The 27,575-nt window shown below is 38.1% G+C and overlaps 1 protein-coding gene across 1 annotated transcript in view; it reads left to right on the top strand.

Annotated features, from left to right (window-relative positions):
- LOC123514289 (E3 ubiquitin-protein ligase MYCBP2-like) overlaps nucleotides 1-27,575 on the top strand; it is a 299,710-nt gene that overhangs the window by 246,373 nt on the left and 25,762 nt on the right. Inside the window, 6 exon segments of the mRNA XM_045272098.1 lie at nucleotides 194-355; nucleotides 4,364-4,573; nucleotides 6,776-6,961; nucleotides 7,657-7,764; nucleotides 8,050-8,259; nucleotides 8,647-8,920. Coding sequence (XP_045128033.1) covers nucleotides 194-355; nucleotides 4,364-4,573; nucleotides 6,776-6,961; nucleotides 7,657-7,764; nucleotides 8,050-8,259; nucleotides 8,647-8,920 — 1,150 coding nt within the window.

Here is a 27,575-nt window from a genome sequence, read left to right as displayed (position 1 = left end):
TTCGTTTCCCTCCAACATTTCGAAGTAAAGACCATGCCATTGTCAAAGATGTGCAATAAAAAAAATGCCTCAAAAACTGATAGTGAAAATAAAGGATATACACATTCACCCATAAAAATGCTGTATACAAAGGACAGGTTGTTCAGACTAAGAATTCATTTCTTATCTATGTACTCCTCGGTGCACCACCCAGCCAACCTGTGAGAACCACGATGATGGGGAGACACTGGCCATGATCCTGTGTGAGGAGTGTAGTAGCAACCTGTGTGGCGAGTGTGACCGCATCCTTCACCTACACCGCCGCACCAGACACCACCACCGCACTGTCTTCCGCCAGGAGCAGGAGGCCATCAAGGTGAGGTTTGACTTCCTCACAGCCTCAGGACTCATCCCTTCCCTTCATACTTACGACGTGTACCTATTTTACTCAAAAGTTGCCATTTATCTTAGTGTGAGTTGCTGCCTGAGCCTCACTTATAGTCAGGGGCAGATTTAGGAATTTTGGGGCCCTAGGCAAAGGTAGGCATGCCCCCCACCCATGCACCTTTTATTCTAGAGATGCACCAGTTGTGAAATTCTGGGCCAATACCGATGTTTAAATTAACTATTTGGCCAATAGCCGATATTTGTTTTTACTCATGTTTTTGTTGTTATTTATTTGCCCTTTTTTTTGCCTGAATCCTTTCTTTCTGCACAAGCTAATCTAATACAGTGAGGACTGAAGGGGGGAGCCCGTTTTCTTTATACATTGATATGGGGCCCCTAGACACACTTTATAGAATAATCATTCTGCTGGCATTTTAGCAAATGGATTTTAATAAAAAACAAATAATGTGTGCAAATAATAAAACCTCTATTAATCATAAATGTATGAGGAATTTCATGAGGCCCCCAGAAACTCAGGGCCCTTGGCAACCACCTAGTGTTGTCTAATGGTAAGTCCGCCATTGCTCATAGTCCTCTTGTATGGGTACTGCACTCATACTTCATTCCTATGAACTTAACTTTAACTTATTTTGGAAGCAACAGACAAAATCTAGAGCATCTAACTCAATTTGAAAGCCCTGAGTTACCTGTAGCATCAAGATCAAGATTGAGAATTGATCGCTACTTGACAGGCAGTATTAGTAGAAACTGACCATTAAATAGTGAAATGTGATTAATATGAGGGAGAGAAGTCAGTTGTAGGAAAAGTTATAGCCATTGTAGGTGAGGAAGTATGATATAGGAGAATAGAAGAAGAGAAGGTTTTAGGTTTGTTTGGAGATAGAAAGAAATCAGGTGAAATTGTAAAATGTATGAAAAGTTCCTGATACAGAATTGGGAAAAAGTCAGAGACTAAATACAAAAAACCGACCTATAAATGGCAGAGGAAAGAAGTGGATAACCTACAAAGTGACACAAAGCCAAATGTGTTACATGAAGAAATGACTTGTTTATATTAGTGTAACAATTCATAGCTCATTACTCAATGATTTTTGCCCTTTTTATATGTTGCATTTGAATTATCATAATTTTCTATAACCATACTGTCTGGAGAATAAGTAGAAAACAGGAAAATGATGAATTAAACATTAGCACAAAAACTTGATCAAAAGGTTAGAAATGGTGCATCTATGAAGTGGTTGTGTGAAGAATATGGTGTACAAAAACAAACAGTTTCATATATTCATAAGGCAAAATCTAAACTTACTGAATATCCTGTTATATTTTACACAATCAGATTAGATTATGTGATTGAGTACAGTACTGTATCTATTCCTCTGTGTTTTGTAAGGTAATTATTGATATTAGCCACTACTTACGTAACCTATCCTTAGTGTCAGTAATAACAGACAATGTGTAGTGGCAGGACAGAGAGAGAGAGAGAGAGAGAGAGAGAGAGAACCTGTAGCTTTCATCTCTTTATTCCTTCTACCTGTTTTACAATCTGACCATTTCATCAGGTTAAAACTTGAACCTATGAAATGATCAGAACACTTAAATGATAACTACTCTACTGCCATAAGTAATTAGGAAATTTAATATGGTTTTATTATATTACATATATACAAATTGCACATCACAAGAATCCTATCTGATCTTGCAAAAGCTCACCATATTGAAAGTTTAGCTGGTTGGTGCTTTCTTGGTAAGGTGCGTCCAGAATTCTCGTCATCCACTGAATGTTGATCGTCCATCACCTCAGGGGTCCTCAGCAGAAACCGTATGACAAGTGGCACATCCTCCTCAGCCACTACACTCTGGTTCATGACCACTAAGAGTTTTTGCCACTTGAGTGGAGGCAATGACGACATGGCCAGCCATAGATCACACGTGGTGAGGCATTCAATCCACTTCTACACTCTGTGCCAATACCACTCTTGTTACTGAGCCCAATGTACTCCTCACGTCACATCACCAACTATGGTGCCAAATCCACATATGGTCCCCAACACTGAAGTTTTGGTGGTCTGACAAATTATTTTCCTTTGTAACCGCATCTATGCTGAGCACTCTGACCTCACACTGGAATATCTGGTTAGCAGGGGCTTAGGCAGCATTGGTCTTCTTCATTATGGTGTTATAACAATAAATTGTTTCAGCTACAGTACAGCCCTTCTGTGCCAGTATAGTGTTTAACCATTCTGTGACACTACTCCGATATTCTGTTCCTGGAAGGGACATTAGCACAGCGATATCTGATCGCCATGCCCCAGCAGCTGTCAAACTCACAAAATATGGCGCTGTGGAAGCTGGTAGCATTATCTGTCAAAATTTCCTTGGATGCCCCTCACTCAAAGAACACTGACTCCAGCTTCTCATTAACAGTGGCAGTGTCTTGCTGTCTGATTCTCCTCCACAGTGCCCAAAACACTACTGTCCTCAATACCAAAGTGCACATCGTCAATAACATTCCCCACTTACTGTCATTACATTAACATTTTCTCTCATTCACCAAGGACATATGGAAACATGCACAAGACACTTTGTATACTTAGCGTCAATGAGAGCGTTGCAGTTCACACTATTCACCAGAAGTTGTACTTCCAGTAGAACACCATTTGCTTAGAATCTGGAGAGGAGACTGGCGCTGGTGCCCCCTTTCCCAAACAGTTTCCCTGGCATGACGAGTGATGTATCCCTGCTGCCCGCACCCATAACAGCGCACTCTGCCTTGTCCTCCTCGTTGCCAGCTGCGCCGTGCCAGGCAGGCACATGCATAGTGGTTTGGTTGTTGGAAGGCCCAACACAGAATGCTAACAGATACTAGGGCCTTGCATTGTTGATTGGAGAATAACACAGCTTCCACACTAAAATTCTGTTCTGGCAGAAGAAAGGGCCAAGCATGAGCCACAATTTCAAGACGTACCGACTCTCAAGATGCGGCAAGCAGAGTCAGGGAGGCCAACCATAAACTCAATCTGATATCAGGAATCTCTCAATAAAAAAACAGTGAGGCAGTGCAGATCAGCAAAATAGACATCAACTGATCATCGCTGCACAACCTGCAGCTAACAAATTATTCATAGGTGATAAACTTGTCCACTGCAAAGGCTGAAGTGAGTGCCAATTTGATCTTGTTGTAGCTTCCCTTGTCTGTGCTGGTGATCTGCTGATACATGAAGAATGTTCCTCCCCATGAGATGAAGTGACACAACATTGTGTAGATCAGTCATTCCTCACAGTTGGCATATCAGCTCCAACTTTTTTAGCCACTCTGCCACTGCCTGGCCTGTGCCGTCATATTCCAGTATAAGATAGAGGTCCATGATGAGATTGTCTGTGCTGGCCGGTAGCACCTTCCTGTTGTTCGGCATTGTGCTGGTGTCATAGAAAGCCTAGATAGCTTGTAGTGACAGGGCAGAGAGAGAGAGAGAGACAACTTGTAGCATTTGTTTTTTTATTTCTTTTATCTGTTTTACAATCTCCTGACCATCTCCTCAGGTTGGAACTTGAACCTATGAAATGATAGAACTACAGTACTGATAACTACTCTACCACCACTAGTAATTAAATTAACTCAACATGGTTTCATTATATTACATATATGTATATAAATCACACACCATAGCACAATCAGCTTCATCAGACCAATGTTCTCCCCTTTTAGTTTGTAGTACCTAGGTATGAGTGTATATCATTTGAATTTTTTCATCACAAGTAATTATATTTTCTTTAAAAGGGGACTAGTGTCTAGAATCTACACAGCAAAATTAGAGAATAATTATCCAGACAAAGTCCACATCTCAAGAAGATAAAAGAAATAATTACAAGTGATTGAAAAACCTAATTTAGTTTAACATTTGCTTCATCACCTGTGATTTATCTTTTTTTTTTTTTTTTTTTCCTCTGACCCTTTCTTCATAAATTGCTGCCCTAGGTGGACCTTCATGAGGGGTGTGGTCGCACCAAACTGTTCTGGCTGCTAGCCCTGGCTGATTCCACCACCCTGAAGGCCATGCTGGAACTGAGAGGAGAGAGCCAGCGCACTAGAGGCTCTGTAGCAGCCACCACTTGTAGGTTCTGTGGTGCACCAGCCCAACCCTCACTCCTGTCACCTGCACCTGTATGTCAGGATCCAGACTGCCAAGTGAGACTCGAGTAGCAGAGACTTACCTTGTTATATTACTGTCAAAAGTATCATGAAATACACTAACACTATATTTACCTCCATATTTAGAATTAACCTATTTTGTGTAGCTTTTACTTAACAAGTAATATTTTATTTTGAAGGAAATACTTTATATGGTTATTGCAACACTAACAAAATAAGCTTGTGTCATAGCAGATCTTTTTAATAAACACATTCTTCTGTGAATATCATTACTGAAATACAGTGGATCTTTCGACTTGGAACACCTCGGACTTGGAAAAAAAAAATTCAATAATTTTCACCCTCGGAGTTGAAAACAAAATTCGGACGTGGAAGAATCCAAAGGCAGCCAAATCTGGCGAATCTGGGTGACACTAATGCCGTTAGCGAGAGGTAAACATCAGTTCCCGCTTTGTTTTGATTCTGTGTTGTTGCCTTGCTCTGATTCCCAGCTTGGGTCAGGATATTTGACCAGAATCACTTAATTAGGTAGGATGATCGAGTAACATTTCATGTTAGTATAGTCAACTCTCGATTAACGTGAGTTCGAATGACTTGATTTCTATTGAACGTGACTTCATATTTAAGGAGATACAATTAAATAACATAATTTCTTTGATTTGATGCGGGTTAACTCGACTTGATGACATCACGCACACCCACGGCGCTTCTGTTCTCTGAATTATCACTTGGTGCCACGAAGTCAAGGTGATCCTCATGGCATGAATACAAAGATATGATATCCATTATAGCAGGCAATAGAGGAACAGGAACACAAATATTGTGGTGAAAGAAGGCAGCTTCTTTTCTTCTTCTTCTTCTTCTTCTTCTTCTTCTTCTTCTTCTTGTGATCCCCTTTAGCTTGTGTGTTGCTTTCATCTGTTGCCTGCTATAATGGAAATCATATCTTTGTATTCACATACGATCATGTCATGAAGATCACCTTGACTCCTTGACACTGAGTGATAGTTCAGAGATACTTAGCTGTTCCTTCTCAATCCTCACTCCTCAGTCTGGAACTAGCCCACAGTATAAAAGGATAATTTTTCTGGGTTTTATCGTTATGTCCTATACTATGATAACCAGGCATCCCTTACAGGAAGGATTCCAAGAAATCAAGAAAGACTGTAACCATTGGAAAGAAGTTGGAAGTGTTAGATCGCTATGCTAGGGGGAGAAGACCTCTGTGATTGTCCATGCAACAGGAATGAGGGAGAGCACATTGAGTACCATTAGAGCTAATAAAATGGGAACATGTTTTTATTTTTTCCATGACCCAGCAATGTATCAATATTTTCTTTAAGGTTTGAGTAACAAAATCCCCAAAATAGGCAGACTTTCCCAGTGGCCAGAAATATAACACCCCCTATTACCATTATTTTCTATGGGAAAATTATATTTGAATAATGCAATTGTGAATAACGTGAACTCTCAAGGAACGCAACCCTAGCATTAATTGAGAGTTAACTGCACTGATATTGTAACTATTACAAATATTTCTTAACAACAGTAGTGGCAAGGTGTAACAGACATGATACATAGAATCCACATAAGACTAAGTGACTATGCTAATGGTATTGCTGCCACCATCCAATTCATTCTTAATACCTGTTTAAGTGACACTCACCATGAAGCTCACCATCAAACAGTAAATGGTATTGATTTTACACAGTTCAATTCTTATTTATATAGATAAAAATTTGGGGTCTTGGTAAGATTAAAATGATTGACATTGTTTCCAATGGGAAAAATAGTTTTGGAATTGAAACAATGGAAGAATGGAACAGCCTTCTGGAATGAATTATGTTCAAAGTCTGAGGATCCACTGTAATGTTAAATTTCTGATTTGTCATATTTTTACCTTGAGTATCAATGTTCTCCAAGAGAAGAATGGTAAGAAAACTATATGAAAAAAAATTGAAATTATTTTTATAATTGAAAAACCATTCCTCTTGACTATTACTTTAAGAAAGCAAAGGTAACTTTTTTTTTATTAATTTATCAATTTTATCTATTTATTTATTTTCATTTATTTACATATTTATTATTTTATTTATTTTTTTTATTTATTATTATTATTTTTTTTTTTTTTTTCATTTTTTCATTTAGCATGGTTTCTACTATCACCATGAGGCTCACAAATATAGATTTTGCAAGAAATAACACTTGAGGATGACTGATCTTGTTTGTCCTCCAAAGGAGTACAGTCGAGAGGCATGTGTGAGAACCCATGACTGTGGCCACTTATGTGGAGGCCTGAAGGGAGAAAATACCTGCCTGCCCTGCCTGCATGGCTGCTCCAACAACCCATCTCTCAAGCAGGATGCAGATGACATGTGTATGATCTGCTTCTCAGAGGCACTCTCTGCTGCCCCGGCCATTCAGGTTTGCAAGAAAATATCATTCTAGTTTTGTCACATGTTTAAATTCATTCACCTTATGCACTTGTCTGCTTCCCAGTTTAACCTCTACAGTTATGAGAAGTTAAGACCAGGAAGCCACATTTTGCTATATTTTCATTATTGTTACCAGTTATGACTGTGACTGAAGTTGATGTTGTATGAATGATAGTAGAGAAGAATCTATATCAAGATCTATCTCTTTGAAAAAATATTTTCTAACATCCATCTGTGAAATCGTCCATGGAACATTGCCACTTTATGATGACATGATAGTCTCCTCTCAGAGAGAGGAGAAAAACCTGTCCAGAAGCTCAGTGTGCAGCTTGTATACACTGTGTTGTCAGTAATTCATTACATACATAAGGGGAAATGTTTGTTGGATCCAGCTTGAGTAATGTGAAGTATCACTATAAGGTTCATGGGTATCACTAATCTTGTGAAGTACAAACCACTGTTTTCTTTAGAGAGACAGATTACATTCACAATTGATGTGAAATGCACCTTTCATCCATGACTGTTGGTAATTCCAGCTCACTTCATAACTTGGAAAGCTGGAGTAGTGATCAGTGATGTGACCTGTATTCTACATTTTTATTGTGTTATGTGATGAATTAGCTACTTATTTTAACACTGCCCTGCCAATTCTATTTGATGCCAAACTTCATCCCCTATACACAGCTGGAGTGTGGCCATGTTTTTCATGCCCACTGTTGTCGCAATGTACTCACCAGACGCTGGCCAGGACCTCGCATCACCTTCACCTTCTCCTTATGTCCCATATGCAAGGTGAGTCCCAGTATGCCTCACCACCATGCACCACCACTCACAACATTGATGTTTCTTGTAACATAGATGGACACAACATAATGTAGAAATTACTGTGTACATTAACTTTAGATAATCCTTTTTTGGCACCCTTCCCCTTTTTAATTTTCATTTATTTATTTATTTTTGAGGGACGCATCTCAGTGGGCCTTCCATTTTGGTAAATTTCGTTGCCCTTAGCTAGTATTCCTCTTCTGGATTGGCTATCATGCAGTCCTCTTTAACCACCACCTCTATCACCATCAGGTTGCCATGAGTCATGACGTGTTAGGGGAGCTGCTTAGTCCAATTCTAGCCCTGTATGAGGATGTGCGGCGGAAGGCCCTCATGCGGCTAGAGTATGAGGGTTTGCACCGTGCTGAGGCAATATCCACCCCTGGTGCACGCTACCACAACAACCCAGCAGCCTTCGCCATGGATCGCTATGCATACTACGTTTGCTTCAAGTGCAATAAGGTGAGGCCAGTTTGAGACACTTTCCTTAACCAGATGGCTCCATATTCCAGGGTCTATCTCCAGTATTTTACATAAGCTATATTGCAAGTCATTGGTGTTTTCAAATTTGTTTCCATTATACCAGTGGTAATGTAACAAACATTATGTATCATCACTGGGAAGAAAAAATACCACAAAAACCTAAGGAATCATCCCACTAGCCTCTGAAAATAGTCGATATGAGAAGTTAAAATCAAGAACACAGGCTACAGTTATATAGCTTTTTTATTATTTGAGGCATGAAATAAAATACAGTATTGTCTTCTTACTGTCACTTTGAGCAAATTTTAAATATGGTATGGGAGAATCTACTTAGCTTTTTATTGCTATCATCAATTCTTCTCCAAGGCATACTATGGTGGAGAGGCACGGTGTGATGCAGAGGCAGGGCTGGGAGATGAGTATGACCCAAGGGAGCTGGTATGTGGTGCTTGCTCTGATGTTTCACGTGCCCAGATGTGCCCCAAACACGGCACTGATTTCCTGGAGTATAAATGTCGCTACTGTTGTTCCGTTGCTGTCTTCTTCTGCTTCGGCACCACTCACTTCTGCAACGCTTGCCATGATGACTTCCAGCGAGTCACCAACATACCCAAGACAGAGTTGCCCCGCTGCCCAGCTGGTAAGGAACTACAGTCAGTGTGTGTGTGTGTGTGTGTGTGTGTGTGTGTGTGTGTGTGTGTGTGTGTGTTTAACTAGTTGTAGTTTTACAGGGCCTGGGCTTTATGCTCGTGTTGCCCCGTCTCCACATTGAATTCCATTTCCCATTTTTTACTCCATTCCCAGTTCTTATTTAGGTCTTCTTGCAGTATTTCACAATCCTCCTTTTGCTTTATAATTCTGCACAGTTTTGTATCATCTGCAAACAGATTTATGTAGCTGTTCACTCCTTCTGGCATTTCGTTAATATAAATGAGGAAAAGTATTGGTGCCAATACTGACCCCTGTGGCACTCCACTTTCTACTGCTCTCCACTTCCACTTCATATCTTTAATTACCGTCCTTATTTCTCTCCCCCTCAAATAATATTCTATCCATCTCAATGTGCTTCCTTTTAAGCCACCCTTCTCCTCTAACTTCCATATTAATCTTGCATGTGGCACTTTGTCAAATGCCTTTTTTAAATCCAAATAAATACAGTCAACCCATCCCTCTCTCTCTTGTACTCTATCAACTATTCTAGAGTAGAAACTCAATAAATTATTTACACACGACCATATTTTTCTAAAACCAAATTGGCTATTTGATATTAATTTGTTGTCTTCAAGGAACTCGATCCATTGTTTCTTTATTATTCTTTCACACATCTTGCATGTTACACTAGTTACTGATACCGGTCTGTAATTTAAAGGTTCTTCCTTCCTTCCGCTCTTATATATGGGAACCACCTCAGCTCTTTTCCATTCTACTGGTACTGTTCCATTTTGTATTGAGCATTTTATGATGTTGTATATAGGACTTGTTAGTTCTTCCCTACATTCTTTCAGTATTCTGCCTGAGACTTCATCTGGTCCCATTTCCTTGTCTTCATCCAGTTCTTTCATTAACTCTTTTATTTCAAGCTTGGTTACTTTAATCTCTTTCATATAGACTCTCTCTCTATTACCGTGTGGCCTTTCAAATTTGGATTCCTTAGTAAAGACCTCCTGGAATTTACTATTTAATAGTTCTGCCATACTTTTTGGGTCTTCCACCATCTCGTTCTCTCCTTTTAATCTTTCTATTGTTTCTTTTGTGTGTGTGTGTGTGTGTGTGTGGGGGTGGGTGTGTTTATCTAGTTGTATTGTACAGGGTTCGAGCAGGGCTCATAGTGTCCTGTCTCCATATCTCCATTTATCTAGATTTTCTTTAAAGTTATGCACACTATGTGCTGTAACAATTCCATTATCCAATGCATTTCATTTTTCCACCATTCTGTGTGGAACACTGTATTTTTCAATATTCTTCACACACTGCCTCATCCTGATCTTTTTTTCATGTTCTCTTGTCCTTCCATCTTCTTCTGTCAACAGCACCAGGTCTTCTTTGTCTACCTTTTCAATATCATTTACTATCTTATACATTGTTATTAGCTCCCCGCATTCTCTTCTATCTTGTAAGGTTGGCAGTCCCATTTCCTTCAGTCATTTTTCATATATAAGGTCTTTTAATTCCAGCACCATCTTTGTAGCAATCATCTGTATCCTTTCCAATTTTCTTATATCCTTTTTAGAGCTCGGAGACCATACCACTACTGCGTATTCCAGCCTTGGGCGTATCATGCTTGTGATGATTTTTTTCATCATATCTTTATCCATGTAATGAAAAGCCACTCTTATATTAGTCAACATTTTATATGATAGTCCAAATATCTTGCTTATATATTTATCAGGGCTCAGATTTTCTTGTAAGATCTTTTTCCTCTTAAGTCTTCATTATTTGTTCCTCTCCCATCAAATAGTTCCATACTGGTCTTCTCTTACTCTTTCCTAGTTCCATTATGTGACATTTCTTGGCGTTAAACTCCAATTTCCACTGCCTGCTCCACTCATATATCTTGTTTAAATCTTCCTGCAACAGCAGACAGTTCTCTCTGGTTTTGATAACTTTTAGCAACTTTGCATCATCAGCGAATAAATTCATATAACTGTTTATCCCAATGTGTATGTCGTTTACATAAACCTAAAACTTAATGGGGCCTAACACTTACCCTAGTGGCACTCCGCTAGATACTTTACCCCAAGATGAGTATGTATCTGTGATCACAGTTCTCATTTCCCTATCTTTCAAATAATCTCTTATCCATTCAAGCAAGGTTCCACGCAGTCCTCCTGTATTCTCTAGTTTCCAAAGTAGTCTTTCGTGAGGGATTTTATCAAAAGCCTTTTTAATGTCCAGGTATACTGTGTCTACCCATCCATCTCTGTTTTCAAGTCCTGCAATAACTCTCGAGTAAAAGCTTAATAAGTTTGATACACATGACTGCCCTGTCCTGAACCCAAATTGTCTGTTCAATATGACTTGCTCCTCTTCTAGAAATTTAACCCATTTTTCTGTGATAATTATTTCACATAACTTCTCTATGACACTTGTAAGTGACACTGGTCTGTAGTTTAGCAGTTCAGTTGCCTTTCTTCCTTTAAATATTGGTATTACATTGGCTCTCTTCCATTCATTGAACTTATAATTATTTCCCAAATTGGATCCAGTTATTGCTCTTTACATTCTTTTAACACCCAGCCTGATACACCATCTGGCCCCATTGCTTTTCCGACTTCCAACTTTTCCAACAATCTTCCAACATCCTCTTTGTGGACTGCAATCTCCTGTAATCCTTGGCAATCCAATGTCCTATTAGGTTCTGTGAAATCATCATCTTCAGTGAATACCGTTTTGAAGCTCTCATTCACTATTTCACACACTTCCTTCTCTGTTTCGTATGTCTTCCTTCTTTAATTATCAATTGTTTCCTTATTCTTTGTTTTGTCGTTTATAAACTTGTAGAAAAGTTTGGGTTCATCTTTGCTTTTATCCACTACATCTTTCTCAAAGTTTCTTTCTTCCTCTCTTCTTACTCTAATATATTCATTTTTCACATCCCTATACTGCCATCTATTATTGTCACTTCTGTTTTTTGAGTTTCTTCCAAGCTTTATCTTTTGCATTTTTAGATCCTATGAATTTAGCATTGTACCAAGCATGTATTTTTTTCTGAACTCTAAACAGGAACAAACTTTTTACTCCTTCATTGTATTTCTGTAAGAATGTATCATATTTCCCTTGTACAGTCTTTCTGTACATAATATTACTCCACTCAATATCAGCAAAATATATCCTTAATTTTTCAAAATCTGCTCTTGCATAATTAAATCTCTTCTTTATAGTCCTCTCTGTAACTTATCTCATCTTCCTCCTGAATTTAGATCTCTAATGTCACATGATCACTTCTCCCCATTGGACTAAGGTATTGTATGATTTGAGGGGGCTCTGGTTTCTTTGTATTTACCTAGTTGTATTGTACAGGATTCAAGCGGGGCTCATAGTGTCCTGTCTCCATATATCCATTTTATCTAGGTTTTCTTTAAAGTTATGCACACTATGTGCTGTGACAATTCCATTATCCAATGCATTCCATTTTTCCACCGTTCTGTGTGGAAAACTGTATTTTCCAATATCCTTCACACACTGCCTCATCCTGATCTTGTCGTGTCCTCTTGTTCTTCCATCTTCTTCTGTTAACAGCACCACGTCTTCTTTGTCTATCTTTTCAATATCATTTACTATCTTATACATTGTTATTAGGTCCCCGCATTCTCTTCTATCTTGTAATGTTGGCAGTCCCATTTCCTTCAGTCATTCTTCAAATGTGAGGTCCTTTAATTCCGGCACCATCTTTGTAGCAATCTTCAGTATCCTTTCCAATTTTCTTATATCCTTTTTAGAGATTGGAGACCATACCACAGCTGCATATTTCAGCCTTGGGCATATCATGCTTGTGATGATTTTTTTCATCATATCTTTATCCATGCAATGAAATGCCACTCTTATATTAGTCAACATTTTATATGATAGTACAAATATCTTGCTTATGTGTTTGTCAGGGTTCAGATTTTCTTGTATGATCACTCCCAGATCTTTTTCCTCTTTAGTCTTCATTATTTGTTCCTCTCCCATCAAATAGTTCCATACTGGTCTTCTCTTACTCTTTCCTAGTTCCATTATTTGGCATTTCTTGGCATTAAACTCCAATTTCCACTTCTTGCTCCATTCATACATCATGTTTACATCTTCCTGCAACAGCAGACAGTCCTCTCTGGTTTTGATAACTCTTAGCAACTTTGCATCATCAGCGAATAAATTTATATAACTTTATCCCAATGTGAATGTCATTTACATAAACTTGAAACATAATGTGGGGTAACACTGATCCTTGTGGCACTCTGCTAGTTACTTTACCCCAAGATGAGTATGTATCTGTGATCACAGTTCTCATTTCCCTATGCTTCAAATAATCTCTTATCCATTCGAGCAAGGTTCCATGCAGTCCTCCTATGTTCTCTAGTTTCCAAAGAAGTCTTCGGTGAGGAACTTTATGAAAAGCCTTTTTAATGTCCAGGTATACTGTGTCTACCCATCCATCTCTGTTTTCAAGTCCTGCAATAACTCTCAAGTAGAAGCTTAATAAGTTTGATACACATGACCGCCCTGTCCTGAACCAAAATTGTCTGTTCGATATGACTTGCTCCTCTTCTAGAAACTTAATTTTTCTGTGATAATTATTTCACTTAACTTCCCTATGACACTTGTAAGTGATACTGGTCTGTAGTTTAGTGGTTCAGTTGCCTTTCTTCCTTTAAATATCGGTATTACGTTGGCTCTCTTCCACTCTAGTGGAACTTTCCCTTCATTTATTGAACCTGTAATTATTTCCCAAATTGGATCCAGTAATTGCTCGTTACATTCTTTTAACACTCAGCCAGATACACCATCTGGCCCCATTGCTTTTCTGACTTCCAACTTATCCAGTAATCTTCCAATATCCTCTTTGTGGACTGTAATTTCCTGTAATCCTTGGCAATCCAATGTCTGTGAAATTATCTTCTGTAGTGAATACCGTTTTTAAGCTCTCTTTCATTATTTCACACACACAAAGAACCTAATCATCTGTCTAAATCGTGAAAATACAGTTTCCATTCATTGATAAGTTAAACTGAGCAGTGATTCTTCTGTGTGTCAATCAGATGAAAGAGATATGACAGGAATGGACAAGGAGACAGGTCTGAGAGCTCTCTTCTCTTAAATAGGTAAATACAAATAGGTAAATACATTTCCTTCTCTGTTTGGTATGTCCTCCCTTCTTTAATTATTTTTCCAATTGTTTCTTTATTCTTTGTTTTGCCGTTTATAAACTTGTAGAAAAGTTCATCTTTCTCAAAGTTTCTTTCTTCCTCTCTCCTTACCCTAATATATTTATTTCTGGCATCTTTGTACTGCCGTCTGTTATAGTCATTTCCCTGCTTTAAGAGTTTCTTCCACACTTTATCTTTTGCCTTTTTTGCTTGTATACTTCTAGCATTGTACCAAGCATGTATTTTTGTTTCTGAACTCTATAAACAGGAACAAACTTTTTTTACTCCTTCATTGTATTTCTGTAAGAATATATCATGTTTTTTCTTGTACAGTCTTTCTGCACATAATATTGTTCCACTCAATATCAGCAAAATAAATCCTTAGTTTTTCAAAATCCACTTTTGCATAATTTAATCTCTCCTTTATAATCCTCTCTGTAACTTATCTCATCTTCCTCCTGCATTTGCATCTCTAATGTCACATGATCACTTTTCCCCATTGGACTAAGGTATTGTATGATTGGATTGGACTCTGGTTTCTTTATGAAAACTAGGTCAAGCAACAATGGTTCTTCTTCCCCCTTGTACCTTGTTGACTCCTCCACCCACTGGTCCATTGTATTAACCATAGTCAACTGTAACACTTTTTCACTCCACTGCCCAGCATTATCCATTGCTTCCATCTCTCTCCAGTTTATTTTTTACAGTTAAAGTCTCCAACTAAGAGTATTCTTCTATCTTTTCTTATCATGTTATCTAGGCACTTTATCACCTCTCTTTGCTTATCTTTATGTTCTTCTGATCCCCATGTATTAGTCTTTGGTGGAACATATGTAACTATAATTTTTCTTGTCTTCAAATCTTCTGTTTTGATTGTTACTCCCATTACTTCCACTTTGTCCTCACCATATTGCACATCCTCCACACATATATTATCACGAACCATTATTAGCACTCCTCCTCCCCCTTTATCCTTTCTGTCTCTCCTCCAGGTATTATATCCCTCTTCCTTAAAGTTGACATGGATCTCTTTTTTCAGTTTTGTTTCAACGATGCACATTACATCCAGCTTGTTCTCTTTCAAATAATCCCAAACTTTCAATATGCTTGATAACAACCTATCTATGTTAGTATAAGTCACTCTTAATTTATTGCCTCCTCCACGACCTCCTCTTTTTTCCTTAGGTACCACTTGTTTAGTCTCATATCCAGAACCCTCCAGTAAAAATTCTTCTTCTTTATCTCTGTCCTTTTCTCGTTTTTTCCTTAGCCTCACTTCTTAGCACTTTCTCCTTTTCCCTTTTCCTTTAAGTTCATATATCTTTTTATCCATATTTCCTTGTGTTCAACATCATCGGCTAGCTTCCCTTTTCTAGCCATAATTTCTTGTACAGCCACTTAAGATCTCATTTTCACCTTCATTGGTCTCCTACCTCCTTCACTGTAACTTCCTAGCCTAGTCACTTCCTCTACCTCATCGTCAAATTCTTGTGTGCTGTCTTGTACTTGTTTGATGACAGTTTTGGCCAATTCCCTTTCTTCACGTTCTCTCGTGAATTTATTTGGATTTTCCTTTCCCATAAATCACGAAGCTTTTTTTCTGGTCCACTGCATCCTGCATCAAATCATCTTTCTCCTTGATAACTTTGATTATAGCAACTTTCGTGTTCTGAATTTGTCTCCTTACCGCTTCTGAAAATTTGACTTTTTCCTTTTCTTGCTCTTGTTTCCATTCATTTGTGAAAACTAGGTCAAGCAATGATGGTTCTTCTTCCCCCCTGTACCTTGTTGACTCCTCTACCCACTGATCCATTGTATTAACCATAGTCCACTAACACTTTCTCGCTCCACTGCCCAGCATTATTCATTACTTCCATCTCTCTCCAGTTTATTTTTTTACAGTTAAAGTCTCCAACTAAGAGTATTCTTCTATTGCTTCTTATCATATTATCTAGGCACTTTATCACCTCTCTTTGCTTATCTTTATGTTCTTCTGATCCCCATGTATTAGTCTTTGGTGGAACATATGTAACTTTAATTTTTCTTGTCTTCAAATCTTCTGTTTTGATTGTTACTCCTATTACTTCCACTTTGTCCTCACCATATTGCACATCCTACACACATATATTATCATAAACCATTATTAGCACTCCTCCTCCCTCTTTATCCTTCCTGTCCCTCCTCCAGGTATTATATCCCTCCTCTTTAAAGTTGACATGGATCTCTTTTTTTCAGTTTTGTTTCAACAATGCACATTACATCCAGCTTGTTCTCTTTCAAATAATCCCAAACTCCCAATATGCTTGATAACAACCCATCTATGTTAGTAAAAGTCACTTAATTTATTGCCTCCTCCACGACCTCCTCTTTTTTCCTTAGGTACCACTTCTTTAGTCTCATATCCAGAACCCTCTAGTAAAAATTCTTCTTCTCTATCTCTGTCCTTTTCTCATTTTTTTTCCTTAGCTTCACTTCTTAGCACTTTCTCCTTTTCCCTTTCCTCTAAGTTCATATCTCTTTTTATCCATATATCCTTGTGTTCAACATCATTGGCCAGCTTCCCTTTTCTAGCCATAGTTTCTTGTACAGCCACTTGAGATCTCATTCTGACCTTCATTGGTCTCCTACCTCCTTCACTGTATCTTCCCAGCCTGATCATCTCTTCCACCTCCTGGTCAAATTCTTGTGTGCTGTCTTGTACTTGTTTGATAAAAGTTTTGGGTAATTTTCTTTCTTCACTTTCTTGTGAATTTATTTGGATTTTTCTTTTCTTTCATCCCATAAATCACGAAGCTTTTTTTTCTTGTCCACTGAATCCTGCACCAAATCTTCCTTCTCCTTGATAACTTCTATTACAGCGACTCGTGTTCTGAATTTGTCTCTTTACCACTTCTGAAAATTTGACTTTTCCTCTTCTTGCTCCTATTTCCATTCATTTTTTAGTTCTTTCAACTTGTTATTGCCTAGTCCACCTTCTGCCCTGTCTGTAATCCCTTCCTGCACTTTAGCCTGCAAGCTCTTTAAAGAGCTTTCATAATTTTGGCATGTGGTTTTTAGGACATAATTTTGCTTCCTTATTTCATAAATCTCCTCTTTCAATTCCTAATTTATTGCACTGACTTTCTCAGATTGAGCTACTCTTAATTTCAGGGCTTTTTTCCATTATCAGTCGGTCTTGTTTGTCCATGAGACTGGACATCACATCCTTCATATATCTCAATTTTCTTTCTACATTAATAAGCCTTCTCATATTACCTTGTTCATCCCTGAAAACTGAGAAATTCTTTACCATAGTATCATCTGACAGTTTTCTTAAACCAATAGGGGTTTCTATAAAGCGTTGGTTATCACTTGGTGTATGTTTTGATTCCGCCATACGCCTGTCAGCACTACTCGGTTCCATCTCTCTCTCGTTATTCATTCCTTATATATAATCTAACACTTATTTAATTTGGAGATAGGAAACCTATGGCCACCTCTCCCCCAGTACATACTTCTAGGCCAGTCTCCAACTCTTTTTGTAGTAATCTCTGTGAGCTGCTCAGATGAGTGTGTCTTGCACAGTATCTGTGCAGTGTGTGTGTGTATTTACCTAATTGTATTTACCTAATTGTAACATACGGGAAAAGAGCTATGCTCGTGTTGTCCCGTCTCCATATCTATTAATGTCCAGCTTTTCTTAAAATCATGAATATTCCTTGCGTTGACGTGTGTGTGTGTGTGTGTGTGTGTGTGTGTGTGTGTGTGTGTGTGTGTGTGTGTGTGTGTGTGTATTTACCTAGTTGTATTTACCTAGTTGTAGTTTTACAGGGCCTGGGCTTTATGCTCGTGTGGTCCCGTCTCCATATCTACACTTATCCAATTTTTCTTTAAAACTATGTACACTCTTTGCTGATACCACTTCCTCACTCAAACTGTTCCAAGTCTCAACACATCTTTGCGGAAACTAAATTTTTAACATCTCTCAGACATCGTCCCTTCCTTAGTTTCTTACTATGCGATCTTGTGCTTCTAAAGTCATATTCTTCTCTCAGGATCAGTTTCTCATTATCCACTTCATCCATTCCGTTAATCAATTTATAAACTTGTATCAGATCCTCTCTCTCTTCTCTGCTCCAAGGTTGGTAGATCCATTGCCTTTAGTCTCTCCTCATATGCCATCCCTTTAAATTCTGGAACCATTCTTGTAGCCATTTTTGTAGTCTCTCTAATTTTCTTATGTGTTTCTTTTTATGGGAGTCCACACAACTCCTGCATATTCCAATCTAGGTCTTATTTTAGTACTTATCAATTTCTTCATCATTTCCTTGTCCATATAGTGAAATGCTACTCCAATATTCCTTAGCAAATTATCGTCTCTCTGAAAATTCTATCAATATGGCTAACCGGTTGATTATTTTCTTCCATTGTCACTCCCAAGTCCTTTTCCTTTTTACTTTTCTAGTTCTCCATCTCCCATCTTATAGATTCCCACTGGTCGTCTTTCACTTTTCCCATTTCCATGACATGGCTTTTGTCCACATTGAATTCCATCTCCCATTTTTGCTCCATTTCCAGATCTTGTTTAAGTCTTCCTGTAGTATTTCACAATCCTCTTTTTGTTTAATGACTCTGCACAGTTTCGCATCGTCCATAAACAGATTTATGTAGCTGTTCACTCCCTCTGGCATGTCATTTATATATCGAGAAAAATTGGTATACTGGTGGCACTCCGCTGTCTACTGTTCTCCACTTGGACTTCATATCTTTAACTATCGTCCTTATTTCTCTCCCCCTTAAGTAATTCTTCATCCATCTCAATGTGCTTCCTTTTAAGCCACCCTTCTCCTCTAACTTCCATAGTAATCTTTCATGTGGCACTTTATCAAAAGCCTTTTTAGATCTAAATAAATACAGTCAACCCATCCTCTCTCTCTTGTACTTTATCAACTATTCTAGAGTAGAAACTCAATAAATTTGTCACACATGACCGACCTTTTCTAAAACCAAATTGGCTATTTGATAATATTTTGTTGTCTTCAAGAAACTCGATCCATTGCTTCTTTATTACTTTTCACACATCTTGCATATTACACTAGTTAGTGATACCGGCCTGTAATTTAAAGGTTCTTCCTTCCTTCCGCTCTTATATATGGGAACCACCTCAGCTCTTTTCCACTCCACTGGCACTGTTCCATTTTCTATTGAGCATTTTATGATGTTGTATATTGGACTTGCTAGTTCTTCCCTACATTCTTTCAGTATTCTGCCTGAGACTTCATCTGGTCCCATTGCCTTTTCCTCATCCAATTCCGTCATCAACTTTTTTATTTCAAGCTTGGTTACTTTAATCTCTTTCATATAGACAGTCTTTCTATTACCCTGTGGTCTTTCAAATTTGGATTCCTTAGTAAAGACCTCATGAAATTTACTATTTAACAGTTCTGCCATACTTTTGGGTCTTCCACCATTCCGTTTTCTCCTTTTAACCTTTCTATTGTTTCTCTTGTCTTATTTTTCCATTTATGAATCTGTAGAACAATTTTGGTTGTTCCTTACATTTTCGACAATGTCCTTTTCATAGTTCTTTTCTTCTTCCTTTCTCACCTTAGCATATTCATTTCTTGCTGTTTTGAAGTTTTCCTTATTTTCTGGATTTCTGTTTCTTCTCCACCTTTTCCATGCTCCATCTCGTTTCTCCTTTGCCCTAGCACATCTTGCATTAAACCAATCTTTCTTTCCTTCTTCTTTAGGTGTGTGTGTGTGTGTGTGTATTTACCTAGTTGTAGTTTTATAGGGCCTGGGCTTTACGCTCGTGTGGCCCCATCTCCATATCTACACTTATCCAATTTTTCTATAAAGCTATGCACACTCTTTGCTTACACCACTTCCTCACTCAAACTGTTCCAAGTCTCAACACATCTTTGCGGGAAACAATATTTTTTAACATCTCTCAGACATCTTCCTTTCCTCAGCTTTTTACTATGCAATCTTGTGCTTCTAATGTCATATTCTTCTCTCAGGATCAGTTTCTCATTATCCACTTGATCCATTCCGTTAATCAATTTATAAACTTGTATCAGATCCCCTTTCTCCTTTCTCTGTTCCAGGGTTGGTAGATCCATAGCCTTTAGCCTCTCCTCATATGTCATCCCTTCAAATTCTGCAACCATTCTTGTAGCCATCTCCAACTTCCTTATGTGTTTTTTTTTATGGGGGGTCCACACAATTCCTCCATATTCCAGTCTGGGTCTTATTATAGTACTTATCAATTTCTTCATAATTTCTTTGTCCATGTAGTGAAATGCTAATTCAATATTCCATAGCAAGTTATATGTCTCTCTGAAAATTCTATCAATATGGCTTACCGGTTGAGTGTTTTCTTCCATCGTCACTCCCAAGTCCTTTTCCTTTTTTACTTTCTCCAGTTCTAGTCCATCTCCCATCTTATAGATTCCCACTGGTCATCTTTCACTCTTTCCCATTTCCATGACATGGCTTCTATCCACATTGAATTCCATCTCCCATTTTTTACTTCATTTCCAGATCTTTTTTAAGTCTTCCTGCAGTATTTCACAATCCTCTTTTTGCTTAATAACTCTGCACAGTTTTGCATCGTCCACAAACAGATTTATGTAGCTGTTCATTCCTTCTAGCATGTCATTTATATATATGAGAAAAGTATATTGCCAATACTGACCCCTGTGGCACTCCGCTGTCTACTGCTCTCCACTTGACTTCATATCTTTAACTACCGTCCTTATTTTTCTTCTCTTCAAATAATTTTCCATCCATCTCAATGTGCTTCCTTTTGAGCCACCCTTCTCCTCTAATTTCCACAGTAATCTTTCATGTAGCACTTTGTCAAATGCCTTTTTTAAATCCAAATAAATACAGTCAATCCATCCCTCTCTCTCTTGTATTCTGTCAACTATTCTAGAGTAGAAACTCTGTAAATTTGTAACACACGACCGACCTTTTCTAAAACCAAATTGGCTATTTGATAATAATTTGTTATCTTCAAGAAACTCAATCCACTGTTTCTTTATTACTCTTTCACACATGTTGCATATTGCACTAGTTAGTGATACCGGTCTGTAATTTAAAGGTTCTTCCTTCCCTCCTTTCTTATATATGGGAACCACCTCAGCTCTTTTCCATTCTACTGTGTGTGTGTGTATTTACCTAGTTGTATTTACCTAGTTGTAGTTTTACAGGGCCTGGGCTTTATGCTCGTGTGGCCCCGTCTCCATATCTACACTTATCCAATCTTACTTTAAAAGTGTGCACACTCGTTGCAGACACTACTTCTTCATCTAAACTGTTCCACGTCTCAATACATCTCTGCGGGAAACTATATTTTTAATATCTCTCAGACATCTTCCTTTCTCAGCTTTTTACTATGCGATCTTGTGCTTGGATGTCATATTCTTCTCTCAGGATCAGTTTCTCATTATCCACTTGGTCCATTCCGTTGATCAATTTATAGACTTGTATCAGGTCTCCTCTCTCCTTCTTTGTTCCAAGGTTGGTAGATCCATAGCCTTTAGTCTCTCCTCATATGTCATCCCTTCAAGTTCTGGGACCATTCTTGTAGCCATTTTTGTAGCCTCTCCAATTTTCTTATGTGTTTCTTTTTATGAGGGGTCCACACTACTCCTGCATATTCCAATCTGGGTCTTATTATAGTATTTATCAATTTCTTCATCATTTCTTTGTCCATGTAGTGAAATGCTACTCCAATATTCCTCAGCAAATTATATGTTTCTCTAAAATTCTATCAATATGGCTTACTGGTTGATTGTTTTCTTCCATCGTCACTCCTAAGTCCTTTTCCTTTTGACTTTCTCCAGTTCTACTCCATCTCCCATCTTATAGATTCCCACAGGTCGTCTTTCACTCTTTCCCATTTCCATGACATGGCTTTTGTTCACATTGAATTCCATTTCCACTTCTTACTCCATTCCCAGATCTTATTTAGGTCTTCTTGCAGTATTTCACAATCCTCCTTTTGCTTTATAACTCTGCACAGTTTCGTATCATCCATAAACAAATTTATGTAGCTGTTCACTCCTTCTGGCATGTCGTTAATATAAATGAGGAAAAGTATTGGTGCCAATACTGACCCTGTGGCACTCCGCTTTCTACTGCTCTCCACTTGGACTTCATATCTTTAACTACCGTCCTTATTTCTCTCCCCTCAAATAATTTTCTATCCATCTCAATGTGCTTCCTTTTAAGCCACCCTTCTCCTCTAACTTCCACAGTAATCTTGCGTGTGGCACTTTGTCAAACGCCTTTTTAAATCAAATAGATGCAGTCAACCCATCCTCTCTCTCTTGTACTCTATCAACTATTCTAGAATAGAAACTCAATAAATTAGTTACACAAGACCGTCCTTTTCTAAAACCAAATTGGCTATTTGATATTAATTTGTTGTCTTCAAGGAACTCGATCCATTGTTTCTTTATTATTCTTTCACACATCTTGCATATTACACTAGTTAGTGATACCGGTCTGTAATTTAAAGGTTCTTCTTTCCTTCCACTCTTATATATGGGAACCACCTCAGCTCTTTTCCATTCTACTGGCACTGTTCCATTTTCTATTGAGCATTTTATGATGTTGTATATAGGACTTGCTAGTTCTTCCCTACATTCTTTCAGTATTCTGCCTGAGACTTCATCCGGTCCCATTGCCTTCTCTTCATCCAGTTCCTTCATTAACTCTTTTATTTCAAGCTTGGTTACTTTAATCTCTTTCATATAGATTGTCTCTCTATTACCCTGTGGCCTCTCAAATTTGGATTCTTTAGTAAAGACCTCCTGGAATTTTTATTTAATAGTTCTGCCATACTTTTGGGTCTTCCACCATCCCGTTCTCTCCTTTTAACCTTTCTATTGTTTCTTTTTGCCTAATTTTTCCATTTATGAATCTATAGAACAATTTTGGTTGCTCCTTACATTTTTCGACAATATCTTTTTCAAGTTCTTTTCCTCTTCCTTCCTCACCTTAACATATTCATTTTCGCTGCCTTGAAGTTTTCCTTGTTTGTTGGATTCTATTTCTCCTCCACCTTTTCCATGCTCCATCTCTTTTCTCCTTTGCCCTAGCACACCTTGCATTAAACCAATCTTTCTTTCCTTCTTCTTTTGGTCTATATTTTGGGACATATTCCCTGACTCCTGTTTTGTATATTTCCAAAAATAAGTTATATTTGTCTTGCATTGTCTCTGAGTTTTCCATCTCCTCCCAGTCTACGTTTTTAAAATAGTTTCTGAGATTCTCAATATCAGCCTTTCTGTAATTTAATCGGTCTCCTTTGTATGAATCGTCTCTATCTTCCTTTCCTTCTTCTATATCTATTTCTAATATTCCATGGTCGCTCTTTCCCAATGGGCACTTATATCTTATATCTTCATTCATTTGTATAACCCCTTGTAAAAACTAGGTCCAATCTTGCCGGCTCGTCGTTTCCTCTGAATCTTGTGCATTCCTTTACTCTCTGGTCCATCATATTGTCTATCATTAGGTTCAGAATCTTTCTCCCAGGCTTCTTCCCCATACCACTTTCATAATTTTCCCAGTCCACTTCTTTACAGTTGAAATCTCCTACTAATATCACTTTTCTCCTTTCTTTACCGATTCTCATTAGACTCTTTATTGTGTCATCTATCATGTCTTTATATTCTTGATTGGTCCATGAATTTGTTTTGGTGGCACATATGTTACAATGATTGTTAACTCTTTTTATTAATATGCATCTTAATATACAATACTTCTGCTTTTCCTTCCCACATTCCACTTGATTGATCACTATCTCCTTCCTTAACATTATCATGACTCCTCCTCCTCCTTTACCCACTCTGTCTCTTCTCCATACATTATACCTATTATCCAAGACTATTTTGATTTCCTCATTTAGTTTTGTTTCAGCCAGGCATACAATATCTGGATTTTCTTTCCTTATGTAATCTCTTAATTCTAATTTACTTGTGTGTGTGTGTATTTACCTAATTGTATTTACCTAATTGTAACATACGGAAAAGAGCTATGCTCGTGTTGTCCCGTCTCCATATCTATTAATGTCCAGCTTTTCTTAAAATCATGAATATTCCTTGCGTTGACCACTTCCACGTCTAAACTATTCCATGCTTCCACCCTTCTATGAGGAAGCTATATTTTTCACATCTCTCCTATAAGTGGCCATTTTAGTTTTTCCCATGCCCTCTCGACATTCTTTCATTCCACATACACAGATCTTCCCTATCCATTTTTCCATGCCAATCATCACTCTGTATATTGCTATCAGGTCTCCCCTTTCTCTTCTGTTTTCCAGGGTCGGAAGTTGCATTCTTTTCAGTCTGTCTTCATAAGTCAAATCTCTTAAGTCAGGCACCATTTTGTTGCAGCCCTCTGTACTTTCTCTAGTTTCCTTATGTGTTTCTTTAAGTTCGGAGCCCACTGTATTGTTGCATATTCAAGCCTCGGTCTTATCATTGCAGTAATTATTTTCTTCATCATTTCTTCATCTAAATATCTGACGCCACTCTTATGTTCCTCAATAAGTTCAATACTTCTCCAATTATTTTGTTTATATGTCTCTCTGGCGATAGGTCATTGGTAATTGTCACCCCAAGGTCTTTTCTTCATGACTGGTTTTATGTCTTCATTTCCTATCTTGTACATACTCCTGATTCTTCTTTCACTCTTGCCAAACTCTATTTTCTTGCATTTTGTCGTGTTGAACTCCATTTGCCATGTACAGCTCCATTTCCATATTCTGTCCAAGTCTTCCTGGAGTAGTTCGCAATCTTTGTCACATCTCACTTTTCTTAACAATTTTGCATCGTCTGCAAATAGGCTCACATAACTGGACACCCCATCCACCATGTCATTTATGTAGACTGCGAACATTACTGGTGCCAACACTGATCCCTGTGGAACTCCACTCTCCACCAAGCCCCATTCTGATGGTCTGTCCTTAATTATTGTTCTCATTTCTCTTCCTACCAAAAGTCTTCCATCCATTTTAGTAAACTGCCATGCACTCCTCCTACCATTTCAAGTTTCCAGATCAGTCTCCGGTGTGGTACCTTATCAAAGGCCTTTTTTAAATCCAGATATATTCCATCAGCCCAACCATCTCTTTCCTGTATTACATCTATCACCCTCGAATAGTAACATATCAGGTTTGTCGTGCATGAACGCCCTTTTCTAAAACCAAATTGACACTCACAAAGTATGTCATTTTCTCCAAGAAGTCTGTCCATCTATTCTTCACCACCCTCTCACACATCTTAGCTACCACACTTGTAAGTGACACTGGTCTATAGTTCAATGGGTCTCTCTTGTTACCTGATTTATAGATTGGGACAATGTTAGCTCTTTTCCAGTCTTGGGGCACTACACCTTCCCTTAATGAGGCATCAATTACTTCACAAACTTTTTCTGCCAGTTGCTCCTGCATTCTCTTAAAATCCATCCTGATACCCCATCAGGTCCCACAGCTTTTCTCACTTCTAAACTCCCCATCATATTCTTGATCTCCTCCACAGTTACTTGAAACTCCTTCATAATCCCTTTCTGTTCCATTACCAGTGGTTTGTCAAAAGCAGTCTCCTTTGTGAATACCTTCCGAAAGCATCCATTCATAGCCTCTGCCATTTCCTGGGATCTTCACTGCATACTCCATTTACTTCTAAACTTTCAATACTTTCTCTATTTTTGATGTTGTTGTTCACATGTCTGTAAAAAGCCTTGGTTGGTCTTTACATTTATCAATTATATCCTTTTCTTGTTTCTTTCTTTCTTCTCTTCTAATCAACACATATTCATTTCTTGCTCTTTTGTAACTTTCCACTGCTTAATCCGTCTTTTCCTTCTCCACCTCTTCCATGCATCCTCTTTTCTTGTTCTAGCCTTTTCACATCTATCGTTAAACCAGTCCTGCTTTCCAACTTCTCTATGTTGTCTTATTGGTACAAATTTTTCTCACCTTCTTTGTATATTTTATAAATTCCTTCCACTTTTCATTTGCTCCTTAGCACTCTTGAATTTCATCAATTTGTCTCTTGAAAGAATTTCTTTAGGTTTCCAAAATCTGTCTTGGCATAATTCCATCTTCCCACTTTATATTCTTCATTTCTTCTAGATTTCTCTTCATCTATCACCTTGAACTCCAAAACTGCATGATCACTCTTTGCTAAAGGGCACTCCACCCTCATCTCCTCAATGACCATTGGCTCTGTACTAAAGACCAAGTCCAGTCTTGTGATGCTCCCTCTCCTCCAAACCTAGTATCTTCTTTGACCCACTGAGTTAACACATTTTCCATTGCCAGTGTCAATAGTGTATTTCCCCATGTTGTCTCTGATCCTTCCATTGACCAGTCCTCCCAACACACCTCTTTACAATTAAAATCTCCCATCATTATAGTTCGTTCACAGCCACCCAACATTTCTTCCAGACATGTTCCTGTATCACTTATCATTTCTTCATATTCCTGTACTGACCATGCATTTGTCTTAGGTGGTACGTACACCACTATGTAGTGCCTCTTTTTCCTTCATTAGTTTCTGCTCTGATCTTTAGCACTTCTGCCTTTCCCATACCTTCTTTCACTTGATCCACCTTTATATCTTTTTAACCAGCAACATCACTCCTCCTCCCATCTTACCTACTCTATTTCTTTTCCAAACATTATATTTCCTTCTCCAACCATCATCAGGTCTTCTCCCTCTCTCAGTTTTGTTTCAGTAAGACCCACAATATCTGGGTTCTTGTCCCTCAAGTAATCGTTGAGTTCTAAAATCCCGATATCACTCCATTTATGTTGGAATACATTACATTTCGCTCATCGTAAGTTTCTTTAGTCCTTTCTTGCTGTGTGTGTGTGTGTGTGTGTGTGTTGTGTGTGTGTTGTATTTACCTAGTTGTATTTTTACTCTGGGCCTGGGCTTATGCTCTGTGTGGCCCCGTCTCCATATCTACACTTATCCAATCTTACTTTAAAAGTATGCACATTTGAGACATTACTTCTTCATTTAAACTGTTCCAAGTCTCATCTCTCAGGAAACTATATTTTTAACATCTCTCAGACATCTTCCTTTTCTCAGCTTTTTACTATGTGATCTTGTGCTTCAAATGTCATATTCTTCTCTAAGGACCAGTTTCTCATTATCCACTTGGTCCATTCCGTTGATCAATTTATAAACTTGTATCAGATCTCCTCTCTCCTTCTTTGTTCCAATTGGTAGATCCATAGCCTTTAGTCTCTCCTCATATGTCATCCCTTCAAATTCTGGAACCATTCTTGTAGCCATTTTTTGTAGTCTCTCTAACTTCCTTATGTGTTTCTTTTTTGAGGGGTCCACACTCCTGCATATTCCAATCTAGGTCTTATTATAGTACTTATCAATTTCTTCATAATTTATTTGTCCATGTAGTGAAATCCTACTCCAATATTCC

Source organism: Portunus trituberculatus, chromosome 37, assembly GCF_017591435.1.
Source record: "Portunus trituberculatus isolate SZX2019 chromosome 37, ASM1759143v1, whole genome shotgun sequence".
Taxonomy (NCBI): Eukaryota; Metazoa; Arthropoda; class Malacostraca; order Decapoda; family Portunidae; genus Portunus; species Portunus trituberculatus.
Note: the sequence above shows the minus strand (reverse complement) of the source record. Positions and strands in the feature narration are given on the sequence as shown.